The sequence below is a fragment of the Aedes aegypti genome, chromosome 1, assembly GCF_002204515.2.
Source record: "Aedes aegypti strain LVP_AGWG chromosome 1, AaegL5.0 Primary Assembly, whole genome shotgun sequence".
Taxonomy (NCBI): Eukaryota; Metazoa; Arthropoda; class Insecta; order Diptera; family Culicidae; genus Aedes; species Aedes aegypti.
The window spans coordinates 129,177,104-129,200,451 of record NC_035107.1 but is presented as its reverse complement, the minus strand read 5'-3'; the positions used below and the strand labels follow the sequence as shown (position 1 = coordinate 129,200,451).

At 37.0% G+C, this 23,348-nt stretch overlaps 1 protein-coding gene across 3 annotated transcripts in view; it reads right to left on the bottom strand.

Annotated features, from left to right (window-relative positions):
• The window catches only part of LOC110677055 (ras-interacting protein RIP3), a 41,249-nt gene extending 24,673 nt beyond the window's left edge, over positions 1-16,576 (bottom strand). For 2 of the 3 annotated variants that reach the window (XM_021847618.1, XM_021847607.1), the window contains exon 1: positions 15,307-16,576. In XM_021847618.1, coding sequence (XP_021703310.1) covers positions 15,307-15,486 — 180 coding nt within the window. In that variant the 5' untranslated portion in view covers positions 15,487-16,576. Of the gene's footprint in view, positions 1-15,299 lie in introns of all 3 variants that reach the window. The other variant, XM_021847629.1, reaches the window with a different exon arrangement.
• Between the last annotated feature and the right edge of the window lie 6,772 nt (positions 16,577-23,348).

Below are 23,348 nucleotides of genomic sequence, written 5' to 3'. Positions count from 1 at the left end.
CAGCAAATCTGAAAACGTCGACAACTATCCAGCAAATAATTATTATATTGGTGAGTTTCAGCAAACAAATCAGAAAGTACTATATAAGCAAAAGCATAGATGACCGTACAATTCGTAGTTGCTACTCCATGACTGACCAGAACAATCTAAATTGCACAAGAAACCAACAGATGGAGTTTGAGCAAGACTGAAAATCATGAGTAAATGTTAATGCTGACACATGTAGCGACGAACCATTCAAAGTGTATCTAATAAATTGAATTATAAAAAAATATCAATGTTAGGGAACCTGGTACAATTCGGACCTGTTCTAATTTGGACCATCAAGAATTTCTCAATACTGGAGCTACTGTAAAAATCGTGTGTACGCCTTTCAGTTATTTCGTTTGCTTTTAATATTAGTTTATTGTTTTGAAGTGCTTTGGTGTACTGTCGGTTGGCATTATTTCCAAGCTCCTGTAAGCGACAATAATTCTGCAATCTTTCTGTGGTGTATTATAATCCAATCCCCCTAGCTTAAGCTTTCATCTGACCATATGGTTTTGATTTGTCTGCACTGTTTGTGCTCAACTAGTTTGAAAATTTCAAAATGTGTAATCAGTCTATTCCAAGAGTTCCACCCTGTGAATGTCTTCACGACTTGGTATAAAATCACAAAAGTTGCAATAAAGATCGACGGTACCTTTGTTTCTGTTGCGGTCAAGAAAAGGCCAAAAAACTGTTACTAGGTCCGAATTGGACCATGTTCCCCTACAAATGTCACAATTTTAATAGAAATAACATGGAACGAACTCACCAATTGGTGGACTGAAACTGGATAATGTTAACCTTGTCGTATGCTGATATTTTCGTGCAAAATTGCGATAGTCGGACCAAAATGCCACTTCCCGAAATCATACTAGGAAAACGAACGTTTCCATCGGTGTAGCCAAAAAGCACTGCAAAAAGATTCTCTTCATTCATCTCTTCATCTTGTCACTGATTCTTCCGTGTAAATTTGTAAATTCTTGCTAAATCACTAGGCAAAACCTGGGAGGGAGGCACCGATACTACACACGAAATATAGAACAACGTTTGTTTGAACTGCAAGATAACTCCAGCTTGCCAACAACAATCAAGGCAGGCTTGGGGAAAACCGCTAGTTTTCTTTTGTTGTGTACTTTCGATCTTTCCTGACAAACATGAAAAAAGGGCCACAGTTTTCTATGCAATAAATAATAATTTTCATTGGAAAAAGTATAACGATGCGTTTTTCAATGCTTTATATTCAATCAGTTGGAAGGTGCTCACGTGACATTACTTACATTTTGTGTATGAATTGATTTTCATTCAATTTTTGTCACTTTTTATGAAATGCGAAAATGTGTTTTAATCAGTTACGCGCTTTTTCCATGTTAGTCCAATGTTTGAGATCTGGGCTCACAGTGACAGTTCGTGACAGCGGAATCTCGGCTCACTATGACGTACAGAAATTTTGTATTGGTTTCTCCCTCCCAGGGCAAAACTTTTTCACTTCAGTGTTTTGATTAGCGAAAAAAAACGCGACACTTAACAAAAACACAACCGCACCCCACCAAGACTTGCTGCGATCTCTCAAATAAAAAAGTACTGTATATCAGCAAAACTTTGTATTGCTGAAATGTTTTCAGCAAATGGTATTGCTGAAAAATGGATAGAAAATTTGGTGTGTAGGCGCCAACATTCGGGGGAAGAGAAATCTCTTCTTGCCGGTTCAATATTTTTTTCAGAGAATTATCATTTCATCCCTCAATAATTTTGACCTGAAAAACATACTTAGCACTATCTGATCACAAGATTGTGCTAAGTATGTTTCATTAATATGATTAATATGATAATGATCAGTAATAATTGTTTAATTGCTTTCACAAATTAAAATGAGTAGACAATTTATTTAGTTAGGGATGGTACACAAATTATGTAACGCTAAATTTCAACTTTTTCGACCCCCTCCCCCCCCCCCCCTTTGTCACACTTTTTGTATGAGCACTCCAAAAATTTTGTAAGGGTTGTCACGCTTGGCTCGATAATCTACTCTAATTGTGAAACAATACTAGATCATTTGACCCAATATTACCCGCTAAGTGAAGAGAATGGGAAATTTTGGAAGATTTATAGTTAAATGGAAAATAAATAAATTTAAAATATTATATGAAGTAGAAACTGCAATAGGTACCGTTTTTTCAAACGCCAAAACCACTATTTGCTCAGGTCTCAGGTTTTATTGTTATCATCGTATCTTATAATTTCAATAGCATAGCTTGAGTCACATTTTTCTGCCTAAGTTTAATTGGAACCCACCTCACTATGAAGAGTATTCAGCTATTTATATCTATGACTACTCACATTTCCGCATATGTATTTCAATGTCCAGTGTTAAGAAACCATTGTTTAGTAATTTAAACACCTTACGTCCATCAACTCGAAACCTGACCACCAGATGCATTATGTACCATGTCCTCACGATTCGACTCTCGCTTTTGTGACTTCTCAGGATATAACTCAGGGGTCGATACATTGATTACGCACTATTATTATGGGGTGTCTTTAAACATTACTTCACGCGAAACGTGAGGTCTTACAAAAACTTCCCTTCTTCTAATGTCACGTTTTTGCATTTTCAAGATTTTCAAAAATTAGTTGTAGATTTTCATCTTTCATCTTTCGAGAACCGTACCGCATGTAAAGGACGTCCCCTAAATCGAATGAGAATTCAATTCGAGTATGCGTGTACTATTATATACATGCACATCCTGCACATATGCTGCGATGCAGACTGCAGGCTATAAAATATTCATCTCCGTACGTCTTGTCTAAGCTAATTTGCAGAACCCTTGTCATGAATGCCTTTTGACTCGATGCTTTGTCGTGATGCATGAGTACCCAAGGAGGGCGGGGGATCAAGAGGATCGGTGGAAATCTTTCGTCTATCTATTCGTTTCTGCATACGCATTTAGATGAGTGACATTAATAATCGATAGTGCTCCAGACGCACCACGAGTAGCATACAATAAAATGGTACCGTTTTGTCTCAAATTCCGAACAGACTCAAATTCCGAACACCTTGTCGTAATTGTTATATTTATAATGGATATAGTATACTTATATTAAGATATTTTGCATTGGGGTAATTTCCATACAGTAAGAATGATTGTAACGAGATTTGTACTTCGACTACATCTTAGGATGCGTATTTGAATGCAGGAGATGCATTTCATTTTATTTGATGCAGTTTACATCTTTACTATGGTGGTGTGGGCTCTGAACAAACATTAATTTTATTTAACAATACAATGTTAAAAATTACCAACAGCAATGCAGAAAAAACGTGGCGATAGGTCGAAAGGACAGAAGGTCGAAGGCGAAAGGTCGAAAGGACAAAACCTTCAGGAACATAAAAGAAAGTGCAAAAGGTCAAAACCCCCTTTTCAAAGAAGGTAAACTTTCCAACCAAACGAATAATTTCGACCTTTTGTCCTTTCGACATTTTGTCTGTCGACCTTTTTTCCTACATCACGGTAATTTTACCCAAAGCAAAAGAAGAGTAACGCATGTTATAGCATATATGCTGAGTCTTTTTTGATTTTTTTTTTTTTTTTGAGATTCCTCCTGGATTTAAGCTACCTGTCGTGACCAGAAAAAATATGTCCAAAAACATATGATTTGAGAGTGTATATACAGTCAGTGACATAAGTTAGTAACAAAATGCTGTTTTTCCATACAAAATGCCCAAGTTTGGGGTGCTGTATCTCAGCTTCTGGTAGTCCGAATTGGCTGAAATTTGGATGACGAACTACAAATAACTTGAAATTTTGCCTGTAAAGGAGTTATTACATTGCAGTCATTTTACATAGAGTTTCAGAGGGTTGTTCAAAGACAAAAGTAAGTAACCGAGATACTTTTTAATTTAACTCGAAAACGGTAAGTCGTGGAAAATTGGTGTGTTCTGCAAATTTGTTTGACTTCTGAAATTGAACAACTTTGTGGAACAGACCATCAACCCACAACTTACCGTTTTCGAATTAAATTACAAAGTCTCTCGGTTACTTACTTTTGTCTTTGAACAACCATCTGTAACTCTCTGTAAAATGACTGCAATGTAATAACTCCTTTACAGGCAAAATTTCAAGTTATTTGTAGTTCGCCATCCAAAATTCAGCCAATTCTGACTACCAGAAGCTGAGATACAGCACCCCAAACTTGGGCATTTTGTATGGAAAAACAGCATTTTGTTACTAACTTATGTCACTGACTGTACGTTGTGTTTGTTTGTGGGAAGTATGCACTTCAACAGAAAAGTAATCGCCTATCTCGATGCGTGGGAAATTCCTTGCAAGAAATGTTCAAGAAAAGCATTTTTCGTTGATCGCACTACGCACTGTAGAAATTTTTTTGACCATTTCTTCCGCAAAAATGTTTACTTTTCTTGAGCGGAACAGCATACTTAGCTTTATGATTGATACTCTATGTCCAGGGAAGTATAAGAAAGTTCTATTACGAAAACATCCTGACCCATCGGGAATCAAACCCAGACACCTTTAGCATGGCTTTGCTTTGTAGCCGCGAACTTTACCACTAGATCCCAAATAAATTGAAATACAAACTTTTGATTTGGATGCGAATTTCATGACTTTTACATATCAGAAACAGTTAATAGATTAAACTGATATATACTAAAAAAAAGTAAAGATTCAAGAAATGTTGTCATTGAACGTTCAACAATGATCACAACTCAAACATATTTTTTTCGTTCAAAATTAAATGAATTTTCATGACAATGTCTTCTCAACCGTTAAATTAAAGTTAGGCAAAAATTCAGCCTTAGTAGAATAATCAATATTTTCAGAAAATAAAAACAGTTGAGATGAACCTTCAACATATTTGCTGCAATTTTGCTCATCAACCTCGAGTCACAATATTCACTCATTTTTAGTTATGCCAGTTTTTAAATTGCTTGTCTTAAACAAACTTTTGCCCCACTAGTGGAGCAAGAGTTCGAATCAAGAAAGGGGCAAAAGCTCGCTGGCTGAAACACAAAAGATCGACATCTACTTTCATGACAGGCATACTTTATACCAGCCATAAACTTAAATTTTCAGAAAAATGCACACAAAATTTTCATCATAAAATTGACTAAAACTGGGTTAAAATGGAAAAAATGCGGTATTTTCAGAAGACCTTTCTATGCACAATTAAAATCATCAAATTGGCAACACTGCTCTTATGAAATCGAATTTATTGTTCATGTATTATTTTCATTATTTGTTATTCTGAGATTACCAATCGAAATATTAGGAGAAAAACGTTCACAAGTTTTTGTAGATCGGTAAATAAGCGTAAATGTTTTTTCAAGTATAAGCACAGATAACAGACGTTGAAGTCCGATTGTAAAACTGTGTAAGACGGTAATTTTGAATGGCAACACAAGTAGCAACATCGTGGTGGCGCTGTCATCGCTAAGTTCCCATGACGGTTTTCAGAAAAATTTTGTTCTAGAATAAACATCTGTTATCTGTGGTATAAGATTTTTCAATAAAATGGCCATATACGGAGTCAAAGGTGTTGTAAGCAAGCTGGCTAGAGTAGTTGATTAAGATTCAGAAACTCAAATATTGACAAAATATTTCCTAATCTAGACTCATTTGATCTATATCCTATATCTTATTTTAAAAACAACGTTTTTTTGTATAAAACAATAATTCAAAATTTATTAAAAAAAACTCAAGGAATTGGAAAAAATCCAGGGTAACTCCAGGAATTCCTTCAGAAAAACCTCCAGAGATTCCATCATGATTTTTTTTTCCGAAATATCTCCAATGCTTCACAAGCCGTTTCCCCCGACACTCTTCCATTGAATCTCCAGAAAATCCTTCGAAGATTTTTCAAGAGATTGTACCAGAAATTCTTCCAAGATAATCTTTACCGTAATCCCTAGAGCGATTTCTCATGGATTTCCAATAGGAATTTGGTTTTCGAGAATACCTATAGAAATTCCTCCAGGGAGCACTTTTGATCGTTACTATATATTTTAGACCAGTTCTGACAGGGCTTCCGAAATAGCTTCTGTCAGTTGACCCTCTAAGGATTCCTCTCAGATTATTTAAGGGACTTCTGCAGGAAAATCTCTACAAGAATTTTTCTTGAGATTTTGCAAGGAGCTTCTCCATAGGTTCCTCCAGTATAATCTTTACTGGAATTTCTCCAAGGGATATCTTCGGGAACTTTTCAAGCTCCAGGAATTCCTTCAAAGATTTCTTAAAACGATTTCTCCTGATATTTTTATAGATCTTCCTCCAGAAATCTTTCCAGAGACTCCTCGAAGAATTTCACCAGGAAAATCTCATCAAAAAAATTTCTCCTCCTCCAGCGATCCAGAATTACTTCTGGTATTACTACAGTGATTTATGTTGTATCGGATCTCGGATAAGACACAGAATACAAGTGTCACGGATGCGCGTCGAAATACAAGTGATCTTTATTCTCCAATTCTACACTTCAACTCTCGGGGTATACAAGATGCAACGTTTCTACACAATCAAAGGTATTTGACAATGCAAGGTATAATCGTTTCACGGTTTATATATATTCTAGTTATTTCATAGATTAGTGCGACACTACATTCCTCTTCTTCTTTAAAAACTATTGAGATTATGAATTTGATAATCCTCCAAGTACGCCGGTTGTTTCGTCTCGCGACGTGGTCTGGAACTGATTTCTTCACGACTCTCCGAATTCTCGATGGATACGTTTCCAGGCTTTGAAGTGCTGTTGCCCTCTTCATCTGGACATCCATTTTGCTCTGGAATTTCATCCTTATTCTCTGTTACCAGTTTCTTGAGATGTTTTGTGTTGCGGTGTAATTCCTTGCCAGACTCTTTCGATTTGACTGTCACATCTGATCCCTTTCTATCAACAACTACGTGTTCCTCTGGGCTGAAGTTTGTTGACAGCTTATTCTCTTTATGAACTCGTTTCACAATAACGGTATCACCGACCTTTATCTCACTAGTTCTCGCCATTCGCCGTTGATTTGCATAATCTGCCTCCCGCATTTTCCTATCAGCATCGCGATCATGTACTTCCTCCAGTATTTTGCACCCTTTAGTCATCAATCCCGGTAACTTGTCCTTCAAAACACGACCAAACATTAAGGTCGACGGTGCTACTCCCGTAGTCGAATGTGGAGTCGAGTTGTGCATTAGAACGAACATACGGATATCCCATTTCCAATCAGACCCATATGTTTCTTGGCTTATTTTTAGACGCTTTCCAATTGAACGATTGATTCTTTCGACCTCGCCATTAGCTTGCGGCCAATATGGTGTGGTTCTTATGTGTTTGATTCCAAATTCCTCACAGAAAGCTTCCAGTTCGTTACTGATAAATTGCGGTCCATTATCTGTCTTAAGCGATGTTGGCATACCAAAACGACAGAACGTTTCATGTAATGCTTTGACGGTAAGTGTCGCAGTTATCTGTTTCATAATGATCACCTCCGTGAATCGACTGAAGTAGTCTATTATGACAAGCAAGTTATGTCCAGATGGCAACGGTCCAACAAAATCGGCAGCCAAGTGTTTCCATGGGCGGTCTGGCATTTCTGTTCTATTCATAGGTTCCGGTGGATCAAGTGCGGATACCATTGCACAGGCTTTGCATTTTTTTACGAAATGTTCAACTTGCTTGTCCAACATTGGCCACCAAACTTTTTGGCGAAGTCTGCGTTTCATAACAACCATTCCTGGATGTGACTCGTGCGCTATCTCCATTACTCTTTGTCGAAGTTGTTCCGGAATGACCAATCGGTCACCTCGAAGCAAAAATTTTCCCGATACACACAGCTCTGATGCAAAAGGTTTGTATCCTTTTGATTTATCGTCCCATACGCCATTACTCAAACTCTCAAGAACAGCAATAAAAGTCGAATCTTTGGAAGATTCCCTTTCAACTTCCTCTAAGGACATTGCTTTCGGTGTATCCTGAAGGACAAGCTGATATATGCAGGCCTCTCCCGTCACATCAAAATCTGTAGCTTCGGAAACCGAAAGTCTTGATAACGCATCTGCCAAATTGCAAGATCCTGGTTCATAGACTACTTCGAAATTGTAAGATTGTAGGCGCATAACCCATCTTTCGATTCGGGCGCAAGGCTTGGCACGTTCCTTGAAAAGGAAATGCAATGGCTTACAGTCTGTAATAAGTTTGAAGCGTTTTCCCAAAAGGTACAACTTAAACTTATCTACAGCCCAGACTAAAGCCAAGGCTTCGCGTTCTGTTTGGAAATAACGCTGCTCTATTGGTGTCAATGCTTTGCTAGCGAATGATATAATTCTGCTGTTCCCTTGTTCGTCCTTCTGCAATAGCATTGCCCCCAATCCAGTCGGACTTGCATCTGCTACTAGTATGCATTGATCTTTTGTGTCAAAATAACCCAAAAAATCCGCTTCACATACAGCTGATTTGATAGAATCGAATGCTTGTTTGTGCAAATCCATCCAAATAAATTTCTCACCATCTCGAAGTAGCTTTCGTAGTGGTTCTGTTTTGTCAGCAAGATGCGGAATAAAACGTCCAACATATGTAATGAGGCCCAAGAAACTGCGCAATTCCGATACATTTCGGGGTTCACGGAAACTCTTGATCGCCGAAATTCTGCTCTCAGTGGGTCTTATTCCGGTTTTTGTCAATTCATGGCCAAGAAACTCAATTTGGCTCACGTTTATGACACATTTGTCTTCGTTCAAAAGAATTCCATATTCTTTCATTCGGTTAAGAAGCAAATGCAACCTTTTATCATGTTCTGCTTGGGTTCTGCCCGATACTAGTACGTCGTCCAGATAAACTACAACCCCTTCTAATCCAGCTACAACAGACTCCATAACTTTCTGGAAGAGTTCAGGAGCGCAGCTTATCCCAAACATTAGCCGTTTGTATCTGTCAAGATTAAGAAAAAGAAATTGTTCCCGGAATTCAACATTTCATTTATTTCATTTACCCAACAACAACAAAAATCAAAATCATCTTCACCCATTACCTGAACAGTCCTTGCTTCGTGATAAACGTTGTAATTGGCCTTGACCTCTCTGATATTTCGACTTGGTGATATGCTTCTTTCACATCTATCTTTGAGAATCTTACCGCTCCATTTATACCGGCGAATAGCTCCTCCACTATCGGAAGTGGGTGAGTTTCTCGCAAGACAGCATTATTGGCACGTCGCATATCCACGCACAAGCGAATTTCTCCTGAATCTTTGAGAATTGGTACGATAGGGGATACCCAAGGAGATGGTTCTTCAACACGCTCAATAATGTCCTGATCGATTAGATATTCCAGCTTCTTTGCGAGTTTTTCCTCAATTGCAAAAGGGACTCGTCTATATGGTAGTTGTACCGGTTTGATGGTGGGGTCGATTGGAATTTCTACCAAAATTCCTTTCATTTTCGGAAAACAAGAACTCTCTTGCACAGCCCCCACGTTGTAACCAATCTTCAGAACCTTAAGTATCTTTGCTGTTTCGTCACCGAGCAAGTTTTGTTTCCCGTTCTCAGCTACATAGAAAACTGCTTCCGTTTTATTCTCATGTGCCTCAATGGTTGCGCCAAACATACCGATCAGTTTAAGTGGCTCCTCTGTTCCGTAAGCTTTGAAAGAACGATCAGGTTGCTTCTGAAACGTTAAGGTTGCTCCTGACTCGCGTAATTCGTTCCATGTGGCAAGGTCAATGAGGTTTGCCGCAGCTCCGGAATCTATAGCCATTTTGACTCCAATGCCCCCGATGAGGAATCGGAAAACATTCTGACCCATAACGTAACAGATTTCGGCTTCCTTATCTTCCCTTGCTTGAAACTCTCCTCGAGTATTTTCTTCCTCGAAAACTGCCTTGATTCGCTTGGGAGTCGGTTCCTTTTTAGGACCCTCGTAAACCCTTTTGGTGCACCACTTTGCGAAATGTCCTTTAGATTTACACTTCGCACATTGCTGTTCACGTGCCGGGCACTCCACACTTCCCTTCAAATGCCCACGTCGTCCGCAGCTGAAGCAGATCCTGGTTTCGATGAATGAGGAACGTTGACCCATCGGTGGTTGATACGGCCTTGCATTTGATGGAATTGATGAATTGGTCCGTAGTTCTGGCATGAAAGATCTCTGTTGTGCCCTTGAGTACTGAAATTGTCGTTCCTTCGAAGGCAACATTGACCAATTTTGGGGGCGATTAAACGCGGGAATCTTTTTGAACATTAGATTCTGATTCATACGCACGTTGTTCACAACTTCAGTAGGAGCTCCGCAAACTAACTCCTTACACTGCATTTCTACATCTTCGATTGTTTTTCCAATTGCGACCACTTCATTCAACGACCTGTCTTTTTCCAGAATCTTCTTCCTCAAAGACGGCGAAAGGCATTTCTCTGCAATCTGGTCGATAATCATACTATCCAGCACGGAACCTCCATCTTGATCAAATTCACACCTGTTGGCCTGAGTGCGTAGTCTCATTACGAAATCATTGAATCGCTCACCAACTTTTTGAGAAATTTGACGAAAAACGTGGCGTTCATACGTGCGTCGACGAGTGGGTTGAAAATGGGCATCCAATTTCTCGACAGCAATGTCATAAAAAGGCGGATCAATAGCTACGTGAGGAACATCATTAACTCCTGGGAGGTTATCAAAGATATCCTGCAAATCAGGCCCGCCCAAGAATAGCAACTGATTTCGCTTTTGTCGTTGACCCACAATACCGCTCGCTTCCAAATAGTATTCTAGACTACGCTTCCAACGTCTCCACTCTGACGCCAACTGGGACTGATCCACCTTTGAATCAAAAGGTCTGACTGGTCTCAATGAATCCATTTCCTAAGAAAATAAAATTAAAATGCATTCCCAACTCCAAACCAAAACATGTTTTGATTTCCATGTCGTTTTTTCGATTTTCTTGTATTTATTAACAAAATTGCTAACAAGAGCTGTGATAATATAAAAATTGATAAAAAAATTATTATTGTTAGTTTCCATACCACTGTATTTAATTATTATTATTATTATTTTTTTTTTTAATTCTCTACTTACTTCATTTTAACTTCAGTTTCACCTTGGATGAATATCTAATAATAATGGCTAGTCTTCTTTCACAGTTTAAAACTATTTAGTCTTTTTATTTTTTATTTTTTTATTTTTGCATGATTTATTTACTTATTGTGAATCCAGTAACTCGACTCATTTCACTTCAACCGATCAAAAATCCTTCGCATTTTTTTTTTTCGATAGTTATTTGTTAGTCGAAACATGTACACGATTCTTGCTTTAATTTACAATTGTTCGAGCCAATTGAATATTCTAAATAAGCACTATTTAATCTCTGATCCCAAAACGTAAATCAAGTTCTCGATTCATTTCACATTCGTAATGTATGTTCTACGATTTCCGTTTAATTTCTAACGTACTTCTAGTTCCAATTTGTACCAAATTATATAATGCTCGTATTTATTTTTGTAAGTTGTGAATCCAGTGCTCGACTCATTTCACGTTGTTAAAAGAATCTTCTTCATTTTTTTTTTTTATGTGAATCCAGTACTCGACTCATTTCACATAACACGTTCAATGTTTATTTCGTTTTACATAATGTGAATTCAGTGCTCAACTCATTTCACATTACCTAACCGCAATATAAAATTCTTTCTTCTTTTTTTTGTAATGTGAATCCAGTACTCGACTCATTTCACATTTTAAAACTTTAAAATTACCAATGAACAACATGCATCAATATAGAAAAAATAAAAGGTCACAATAATGTTATCAATACTTTTTTTTTTTACATATACATATAGAGTGGTTATTTTTTTCATTGTGAATCCAGTGCTCGACTCATTTCACGTTGTTAAAATAAACTTCTTTTTTTTATGTGAATCCAGTACTCGACTCATTTCACATAACACGTACGATATTTATTTCGTTTAACATAATGTGAATTCAGTGCTCAACTCATTTCACATTACCTAACCGCAATCTAAAATTCTTTCTTCTTTTTTTTTTATGTGAATCCAGTACTCGACTCATTTCACATTAGATATGCATAGTGTTTATTTTGTTGTTTTTTCCTATGTGAATCCAGTACTCAACTCATTTCACATAACATCAAAAATTTAAAAAAAAATAGGATGGACAGCATGGGTCATGATCAAGGAAATTCTGTTTGTTCTCTTCAATGTAATTCTATATTGAATGAAATGAGAAACAAGGAATCGATGTAATTCATATTCATCAATTTAAAACGAAGAATTTTCAACTATTATTCACTTTTGAAATATAAATCGTCCTTACAAAAAAAAAGTTGAGCAATACACTACCCATAAATGCATGTCAGTCCCATGTTTGCTGGGTTTCCTATTCACATGGGACAATTATGCGTATATGGGCAGTACAGCATTGAATATTTAATGTTTGCATTAGCCTTTCGATGTATTGGTCGAACCCCAGCTGCTCATCGTATGCGATTTTTTCAGATATAGTAAAAACTAATAATTCGTACTTACAGTAGACTACGTTCACGAATAAAAATGGTTTTCCGTCTCAAACTATGACGGCTCAAATCAGCTACGGATCCTTCATAATTAAGAAATCACCATCACAGGTGAACGGTCATAGGAACAGAAACACATTTTATTTTGATCCTTCACTGCTTCATTCGGCACCACTACCAAATGAACCAAATGGTTCAAATCTATCATCAATCGTCACATGCTCCTGTCCAAAGATAAACCACAGTTTTTTTTTTCTGATTGCACAACCACATGTACAGTAGGCACTTATTTTCCATGTATGTATTGTCCGGTTTGCTAGATTTGCTCACGCGATATGTCTCCACACACACACAACCACTATGATGCTTCTTCATTGTATGACTTTCATATCCGTTCCCGTATCACAATCCTTTACACATATAGCCAAACCGCTTTCTGATTCAAGTCGGCCATTTTGTATTTTTCTTGCATTTGCATCACCGTTCCACACGTTTTTTTTTTTTAAATTTTATTTTATCGCATTGGCCGATGGTCACATGATTTTTTTTTTTTTTTTTTTAAATTTACGGTTCGAAAGCTACTCAATCACAATTCCATCTTGATTTTAAGACTTCGTGGCAATAATTATACGAAACCTCCATAGAACTAATTTCTTTTTGTTGCACACAGGACAATTCATTCGACACCACATAAAATTCTCCTCGTTTCTATGATTTCTTATCAAATTCTTACTTCTCACAATTTTCCCCATTTCAATTAATCGAAAAAACGACATGTGTTAAAATATCTCACTACCAATTCCTTTCAATCTTACCACTGAAAAAACTTGAAATTTGCTTTTCACAAAAATACACTCCGTCGCGTCGGCCGAAATTTTCCTCGTATCGCCAAATGTTGTATCGGATCTCGGATAAGACACAGAATACAAGTGTCACGGATGCGCGTCGAAATACAAGTGATCTTTATTCTCCAATTCTACACTTCAACTCTCGGGGTATACAAGATGCAACGTTTCTACACAATCAAAGGTATTTGACAATGCAAGGTATAATCGTTTCACGGTTTATATATATTCTAGTTATTTCATAGATTAGTGCGACACTACAATTTATGCAGAAATTCCTCCAACTATACTTGCAGAAATTTCCCCATGTCCCCATTTCCCCAAACATCTAGAGGGTTTTCTCCAGGCATCCCGCAAGAAATTTATTCAGAGTTTCCGTCAAAAATTCTTCCAGGGATTCTACAAGATTTTCAATAATTCTTTTAGAGATATCTCCAAGAAAATCGCTATGGAAAAGCATGAAATTTGAACCGTCGTACCATACATGCGTATGAGCTTCTGGATATGCTATGTACCAGTTCCTTCTGAAACAGGTTCCAGCTGCCCTTGTGCCTTTGTGCCAGAGTAGCCATACTTACAAAAAATGTCCGGGATTCTATTGTCCGGTTTTACATCTTTCATATGAAGGTAAAAGAACAACAATCGATTCAAAAATGGATTTTCGAGAGCATTTCAAAGACATGTATAACTTTTTCTTAATGCCTTAGGAAGGTTAAGATGTGAATTGTATAGTACTGGAAAGAATAAAGTAGGTACGCATTGGAAATTTTTGATACAAAATAATCAAATGGTCCAAAATTTTGTCGCAGAAATAACGTGAATTTGTCTAAAAACATTTTAAACACAAATTTTTGAGTTGCTGCAAATCTTCCGTTTAGCACAAAATGAAAAAAAAAACTGAACAATACTATTCTTCAAATTTGTTTGTCTTCGTAATTTAAACAATTTTGCAAAAAGGTGTATGGATCAGGAATTTTTACACAATTTGGCTCGCGAAGCACTTCATATAACACAATTGTTACACGGAGCATCTGCTCATTATCGCAACTCCGATGAAAATCATAATTTTGATATTAAAATCAACCTTAACATCCATAGGTGAATCTGGATAGATGCCACCCCTCTTCTTTTGAAGGCATGTATCAAGAGAACTATGCAGTGCTCTGAGTTGCAATTTGCATGGTTTTAACTACTAGTGAACTTTCAATCGATCAAATTTTCTGCGAGAACGGTTCTCTAGCTCTTGGAAATTCAAGATGTTAGTAGGCATTTTTTCATAACTTGTAGTGTATCTTCAAGCAAAAAATTGAGACATTTTCAGAAATACCACGGTACCAAGGTTTCGCCGAGCACCAAGTGCTAACTCAAACGTATGTATTATGAAAAGCCATGATTTCCCAACTAAGCAAATTTGAAGTTATTCATCATAAAGCCTGTCCACGTTAAATTTCGGACACCCAAATAATGGCAGCAAAAAAAAGTTACTCATAATTCAACAAAAACAATTGTTTATTTCAGAATAAAAGAGTTATATCTACAAAATAAACAGTTGACAAGGATGTTAATCCTTCTTTCTGTAAAATTCTCGAACTTTCTGTGGTACACCCGCCATCCGTGTCCGAAATTTATCGTGGACAGGCTTTATTTTGTGAAAATTTCAGGTTAATCGGAGCACTGGAAAATGAAAAAAATAACAAATTTAGGAAGAACGTTTAATTTTGGCATGTTGCCAAAATCGAACCGTTCAAAATCAAAAGGACACTATATAGATTTTACCTTTTAAGAACACTAATATAATTTTTATCTTGAAGAATTATAGATTTTTGCGAAAGTTTTTGAAATCTGCCCGATATGTCTCGAATTTGCTATAAATATACTTAAAACTATTTTTTTATGTTGAAAATGAACCATACTGCTTACCACAATCGGCAAAATTGTTCTAATCTTAAACAATATCTGCCTCTGCTCGGCTTCCTTATCGAAGATGTTCAGCCTGGGACCGCTCTTAATCGAGCAAAACCGACACAAATCGATAAACGCGGTAAAGTTCAGTTCTTCACTTAAATGCTCGCTGTGGTTAGTAACCATCAAGTCGGACATCTTTTTCCGTTCCTCCTCGTACTGGTTGAAGTGACTCTCTACCTTGTTACTACCGCTGACTTTTATCTTCTGTTTGAGCTTTGATTTATACGAATCCTTTGAAGCAACTTAACAAGGCTGCAAAAAGTTTTGATTTTGCTCGAAGTATTGGTTTCATTGGACTCACAAATATTCTCTGCAACATCTGCTCAGAAACGCACTCTCAGTCACATGTCTTCCTCCGCCATGCCGTCTAACCACTCTGTCCCGGCGTTTGGAAACCTGTCGCCATCGCATTGTTCTTCCGGATACAATATTTGTAAACATACAATTCGCTCTTTCGGCGGATAATAAATATATCGCGAGACGTCACGCGCGCTTTTTTTCTTCCGAGGAAAAACTACCCTCAAAACGACCGGCACCCGCAGTGGGTGGTGCCACTCGGCTAGACTGCAGCAATCAATGGGCACTCATTTCATCGCTTTTCTCTGCACTGCGAACATGTGGCGCTGGTAGGTAACTCAAATGCAGCAACCCAAGCAGGCGATGAAAACCACGCAGATGGAGAATCCAACATTCCGCCACAAGCTCTCTGATTTCAAGCCGGGATCTCTCGGAAGGAGGCCTCGCTGCAATACACTACGGTGCCTTCTTCTCATACATACACGACGTCCATACCTTCAGATGGGGACCAATATCGATCGCCTTGTGGCTGGAGGAAAATTTTCTTCTTCTGCACAGCTGAATGAGCAAAGTAAGTTAATGTTTCACTTTTTGCCTAAATTTAAGCGAACGCGTTTATTCAGCAGATACAAGATTAATTTGTTATTCAACACTATTTTAAAGTTATATTTTCTGAAGGTGAACACATTGACTTCCACTTCAATGTACACATATTCGATCCAATATAAGATTCATTTTGTCATAGCAGTTAAATTACTTGGATTACTTCAGCAGCCACCATGATTTTGGAATATTTTAGAGTTTTGCTGAGTTTTGTCAATTTTGCACATATAATTTTTATTTCACTTAATCTCACGGTCCGACAAGCGTGAAAGAATACACTTGCCTCCGACACGGTCGGCTGTCGTGATGGTTATGACTGGGAAAGGATGAAGAATTTTCTTGATTACTTTAGAACTCACTCATATTGCATGCACCAAATAGAGAGTAACTCACCAGTGTGAGTTACTGAGCCAAGTTACAATATCGTTGCATTTTATTTCAGATCTGTTTTGTTTTAAATTTTCATGAACCAAGTGAGAAAATAAACGTGGTTTTATGAAACTTTTTTTTAACTACTCAATGCAATGCAATGTTCACTATTGAGTTTCGGTGTTCCTGTCTGTTCTGAAGAGCTTTCATAATGAAACTTAAGTATGGTGAAAGGTGCTCCTCAATCTAAAGATTCAATCAAACCATGTTCGGCACATTTGAAAATATCGTTTCCTACTAAAATCTTGGCCTCTGAAGCCGATTATGAAAGCCAAACTTATACAAGTAATTTACTTTTTTAGCTTTTTTTGAAATTGGATGCTTCATGAATGGCAGAATATGCCTAAATGTAAACAATTTCCCGAGGAAAATCATTATAGTAATTCGTTTATTTTGTTAAATTGAACATTGTGGGACAAAATTTAGATTCTCGCTCCAGTCCACTTTTTGGATTCCATTTAGGTCCCATAACAACTGTGTAAAATTTCAGCTCGATCGGAGAAATTATATTTTGGCGCCAGCCGTTCAAAGATTGTATGGGTTTTACTGTGGGAAAACTTACTTTTACAAATAAAAATCGCCAGAGGTTGCCCATTGACCTCTATAAATATTCTGAACACATACCTCGATAAGTATTTTTATGATGAAGAATATTGCCGAAGACCGCGAAACAATCCGACACTTGTGAAACAAATACAAATTAAAAAAAAACTATTGATGTGCAAAGAAAGCTCTGAATATATATTGTGGGCTTCGTAGCCGTGCGGTTAGCGGCGTCAGTCGTTTAGGCGTATTGTGCTACAGAGTGTGGGTTCGATTCCCGCCCCAGTCGGAGAAAACTTTTCGTCAAACGAAAAATTCTTCATTGGTCCACTGGTCGTTCCGTGTGTCCGTTGTCTAATGTAAGTTATGTTCAGTCTGTGCAGCCTATGGCTGAAGACGGTGTAAATTGTCTTTTTATATTTAATGCGAAACAACCTATCAAACACCATCAAACACCGGTTAAAGCCAGTTAGAAGAGGAAGAATATAAGAAGATGTCCATGCACTTCTGTGTGAACAATCATCTTTATCGGAACTGTAGTATTATAGAGCAAATGGAAAACAGTAATAAATTATTCACAATCGATGATTATGAAAATACACAAATTCAATTGTCATTATATAAATGAATAAAAATCGCTAGTGTATTTCCTTCAGTGTAGCATCACACGACAGTTTTCACGTCCGGTCCGAGCACATACGATAGAAGAGGAACACGAAGGTGAATTCTAACAATAAGAACGAATGAGAGCGAGTGAGCCGAATCGACGAGGTAGAGAAATGCGTCGATACCCAGACAACCAGAATGTACGTATAGTGAAATCACCTTTTGCGTTATGCGATGCTTATATGTACAAAGTTTTACGTATAAGATGATGTGAAAAGGCCTTATACGTACAAAAGTGGAGGCGATATACGTGCATCTTCAATATGATGAAAATTAGCATGCAATGCGATTGTGTAGAATTTATTGCGATCTAATCCGTACTCTTATGCGACTTAATATGTGATAACAAAATTTTTTTGACAGCTGCTATGGATTGATCCGATTTACTTTGTACGAGTATACGGGACGAAACGAAATGTACATATGAACTCATAAAATTGCATTTTATGCGAGGAAAGTCATCGATGAAACGATTTCATCCATCATTTAGTACGGATGTGATGTAATTTGCATGAGTAAACGACTTTGTTCGTAAACTGTTATGCGACTTCTGGTTGTCTGGGTAGAGACAGCACTGCGGGGTGGTGGTGGAAGAAATGATGGAGCGAAAGAGGAAAGGAGATGGAATGTTTTCGGCAGCGCACTAGGACTCGCATTGAGATCTGTCGATGCGCATCCTCAGTCTAATGACGAATTTAAACGCGGACGGTTTGTGGTCGGGATTGTTTTAAAAAGAAAAAAATATAATATTCGGCCGATGTCGCAAAATTTAAAGAAATAGTTTTCATTTTGAAAGAATCCGACATGGCGCAGTCGGTATGCTTGATTTTACCAGTGATATGGTGTGAAGTGTTAAGAAGTTTATGTTTGAAATACAAGGTGCTCAAAATTTCGGTCGTCGGTTTTTTATTCGCTTGATGTGTTTGAAAAGCAGAATAGGTGCTGGATGGTGGTAAAGGAGTTTAGGTAAGGTGTTCAACATTGAATAGTGACGTAATATTGACGAGACTGGTCAAAACAGGAATGTCTCAAGAAGGAAATATTTCTAATTATCAATTATTATCATTTTTATGATATGTCACCCCATTTTCAGTTTATTTTATCCTAAAAAAAATCAATTTTTATAACATAAAAGAATTGCATTTAGGCTCGTAGTAGAGACATTGATAAATAATTTCGTCATGGAAGAGGCAGTTAAATGAAGCAGATAATGTTGGTAATTGAAACGCAAAAGGTGGTGAATTTGGAATAGGGTGCAAAATGGGTGAATTTGGAATAGGTATTTGTGCATATTTTTAAAAGAAACTGAAAGCATCAGATTCCGTCCTTTAAGTTCAAACATATGTTATAAAATAACTATTGAGCGATTCATACTATTTTGATGCAGTATTTCTCAGACTTATGCAATAAGCAGCAATTAAAATTCATAACCAAATTACAGAGAAAAGCAATATTATTGCATTTGGTACTGTACCTAAGTGTTTGTTTTTCCGCTCACGGTAAAAAAATAAATAAATAAAACAATGTATTTTATGAGGATCATATTAAAAATGCAATATTCGAATTCGTAACTATAATGTTATGTTTTTGCATGAGCGATAACAAAAGAATTTGCTTCAATAGTTGCTTAAAAGGCTTTATGTTTTCAGCAAGGAATGATTGTAATGAATGAAAATAATCTCAGACGGCTTCATATACAATTCTACGAAGATACCTGAGGGAAAAATTATTTATTTTTTTAAATGAAAATCAATGTTGAAAGTAGTAATTTGATATAGTGGCATGACTGGTTACTGGTACAATGATGGTGTTTGAGAAGTTAATGTTTTTTTTCCTTAAGGTCAGAATAAGCAGACTCTTGCTTGGCAGTGCAGATGAGCGGATTTTTGTATGGCACTTTAACAAATTAGAGAAATGAAAGAAATATTTGAGCATCAGAGCGAGTGGGCTATTGCAAAATATACAGATTCCTGCAGTGTTTTGTAAAAAAAAAAAGATTGGGAGAAATGAAATTAAAAAAAATATATTGAAGCAGAGCGAGTGGGCTACTGCTGACTATGCAGATGAGCGGATTCCTGCATGGTACTAAAATAAAAAAAAAGGGAAAGAAAATTGTTTGATAAGCAGAGCGAGTGGGCTACTGCTGACTATGCAAATGTACTAAAAAAGAGATAGAAAATTATTTGAAAAGCAGAGCGAGTGGGTTACTGCTGACTATGCAGATGAGCGGATTCCTGCATGATACTAAAATAAAAAAAAAGAGAAAGAAAATTGTTTGATAAGCAGAGCGAGTGTGCTACTGCTGACTATGCAGATGAGCGGATTCCTGCATGGTACTAAAAAAAAAGAGAAAGAAATTTATTTGAAAAGCAGAGCGAGTGGGCTACTGCTGAATATGCAGATGAGCGGATTCCTGCATGGTACTAAAAAAAAGAGAAAGAAAATTATTTGAAAAGCAGAGCGAGTGGGCTACTGCTGACTATGCAGATGAGCGGATTCCTGCATGGTACTAAAAAAAAGAGAAATAAAATTACTTGAAAAGCAGAGCGAGTGGGCTACTGCTGACTATGCAGATGAGCGGATTCCTGCATGGTACTAAAATAAGAGAAAGAAGATTATTTGAAAAGCAGAGCGAGTGGGCTACTGCTGACTATGCAGATGAGCGGATTCCTGCATGGTACTAAAATCAAAAATAAGAGAGAAAGAAAATTGTTTGATAAGCAGAGCGATTGGGCTACTGCTGACTATGCAGATGAGCGGATTCCTGCATGGTTCTAAAAAAAGAGAAAGAAAATTATTTGAAAAGCAGAGCGAGTGGGCTACTGCTGAATATGCAGATGAGCGGATTCCTGCATGGTACTAAAAAAAAGAGAAAGAAAATTATTTGAAAAGCAGAGCGAGTGGGCTACTGCTGACTATGCAGATGAGCGGATTCCTGCATGGTACTAAAAAAAAAGAGAAATAAAATTATTTGAAAAGCAGAGCGAGTGGGCTACTGCTGACTATGCAGATGAGCGGATTCCTGCATGGTACTAAAAAAAAGAGAAATAAAATTACTTGAAAAGCAGAGCGAGTGGGCTACTGCTGACTATGCAGATGAGCGGATTCCTGCATGGTACTAAAATAAGAGAAAGAAGATTATTTGAAAAGCAGAGCGAGTGGGCTACTGCTGACTATGCAGATGAGCGGATTCCTGCATGGTACTAAAATCAAAAATAAGAGAGAAAGAAAATTGTTTGATAAGCAGAGCGATTGGGCTACTGCTGACTATGCAGATGAGCGGATTCCTGCATGGTTCTAAAAAAAGAGAAAGAAAATTATTTGAAAAGCAGAGCGAGTGGGCTACTGCTGAATATGCAGATGAGCGGATTCCTGCATGGTACTAAAAAAAAGAGAAAGAAAATTATTTGAAAAGCAGAGCGAGTGGGCTACTGCTGACTATGCAGATGAGCGGATTCCTGCATGGTACTAAAATCAAAAAAAAAGAGAGAAAGAAAATTGTTTGATAAGCAGAGCGATTGGGCTACTGCTGACTATGCATATGAGCGGATTCCTGCATAGTGTTTGGCAAAAAAAAAGGATAAGAGAAATCAAAGAGAAAAAAAAATAAAATAAAAGCAGCAGAGCGAGTGGGCTACTGCTGACTATGCAGATGAGCGGATTCCTGCATGGTACTAAAAAAAGATAAAGAAAATTGTTTGAAAAGCAGAGCGAGTGGGCTACTGCTGACTATGCAGATGAACGGATTCCTGCATAGTGTTTGGCAAAAAAAAGGATAAGAGAAATCAAAGAGAAAAAAAATAAAATAAAAGCAGCAGAGCGAGTGGGCTACTGCTGACTATGCAGATGAGCGGATTCCTGCATGGTACTAAAAAAAGAGAAAGAAAATTATTTGAAAAGCAGAGCGAGTGAGCTACTGCTGACTATGCAGATGAGCGGATTCCTGCATGGTACTAAAAAAAAAAGAGAAAGAAATTTATTTGAAAAGCAGAGCGAGTGGGCTACTGCTGACTATGCAGATGAGCGGATTCCTGCATGGTACTAAAATAAGAGAAAAAAGATTATTTGAAAAGCAGAGCGAGTGGGCTACTGCTGACTATGCAGATGAGCGGATTCTTGCATGGTACTAAAATCAAAAATAAGAGAGAAAGAAAATTGTTTGATAAGCAGAGCGATTGGGCTACTGCTGACTATGCATGAGCGGATTCCTGCATGGTACTAAAAAAAAGAGAAGGAAATTTATTTGAAAAGCAGAGCGAGTGGGCTACTGCTGACTATGCAGATGAGCGGATTCCTGCATGGTACTAAAAAAAAGAGAAAGAAAATTATTTGAAAAGCAGAGCGAGTGGGCTACTGCTGACTATGCAGATGAACGGATTCCTGCATAGTGTTTGGCAAAAAAAAAAAAGGATAAGAGAAATGAAAGAGAAAAAATAAAATAAAAGCAGCAGAGCGAGTGGGCTACTGCTGACTATGCAGATGAGCGGAATCTTGCATGGTACTTGAAAATTGAGAGTAAGTGACATATATTTGAAAAGCAGATTGGGTGAGTTACTGCAATTTATACAGATGAACGGATTTCTGCATAGTGTTTCGCCAAAAAAAAAAAGAAGAAGAAGATGAGTGGTATTTGCAGAAAAATATAATAATAATAAATATAACAAAATTAAGTGATGAATATACTGTCAACTTTACAGTTTGTTTTATAACAACAGGATGTTTAAGGTTTGATTTTGTATAAATTTAAACTTATTATCATTTATTATAGTTTTGAAGGTATTATACTTCAATGTGTATGGAACAGATAGATAAAAACATGAAAATTCCTAATGCATTTCGGGTTTCAATGATATTTGAACAGATTGTTTTTTTGGATAGGGTTTGATTCTGGGTCTAAAGTCAATCGACCAGCCTGGCAAGCTCGTTGAACTGATTTTTTTCTCTAGGATCAGCCATTAGTTTTCAATCTCTATCTAGAAGGATTTAAATTTCATAGAAATTTTAATCAATTTATGGAATGTAGGGAAATACTGGATTACAAATACATTTGAGAGAACATCTGTTAGTAAATTTTGTAAAAACAACATTTGAACTGGCTCATTATTTTAATTGAAACGTATATTTCCAAAGATTATGATAAACATAAAATTTATAGTTCTGGATTTTAATCAATCAGCCAGCCTGGCAAGCTCGTTGAACTGATTTTCTATCCGGTTTCAGTAATTGTTTTCACAATTGACTTTTTCTAGGAACGGCATGGAATTAGTAAATTACATATATAAAAGATGACACCGCTAAACACAATTTAAATAAACAAAATGTATATGTAGAGTAACTTTGAACTTGATAAACTATCAATTGATTGAATAAACGGAGATGAATTTCTGAATCATCACAACTTAGTCATAGATTTGGTTTACTAAAAGTGTTCAGGATGATCTGGACTAAAAATCGATCAG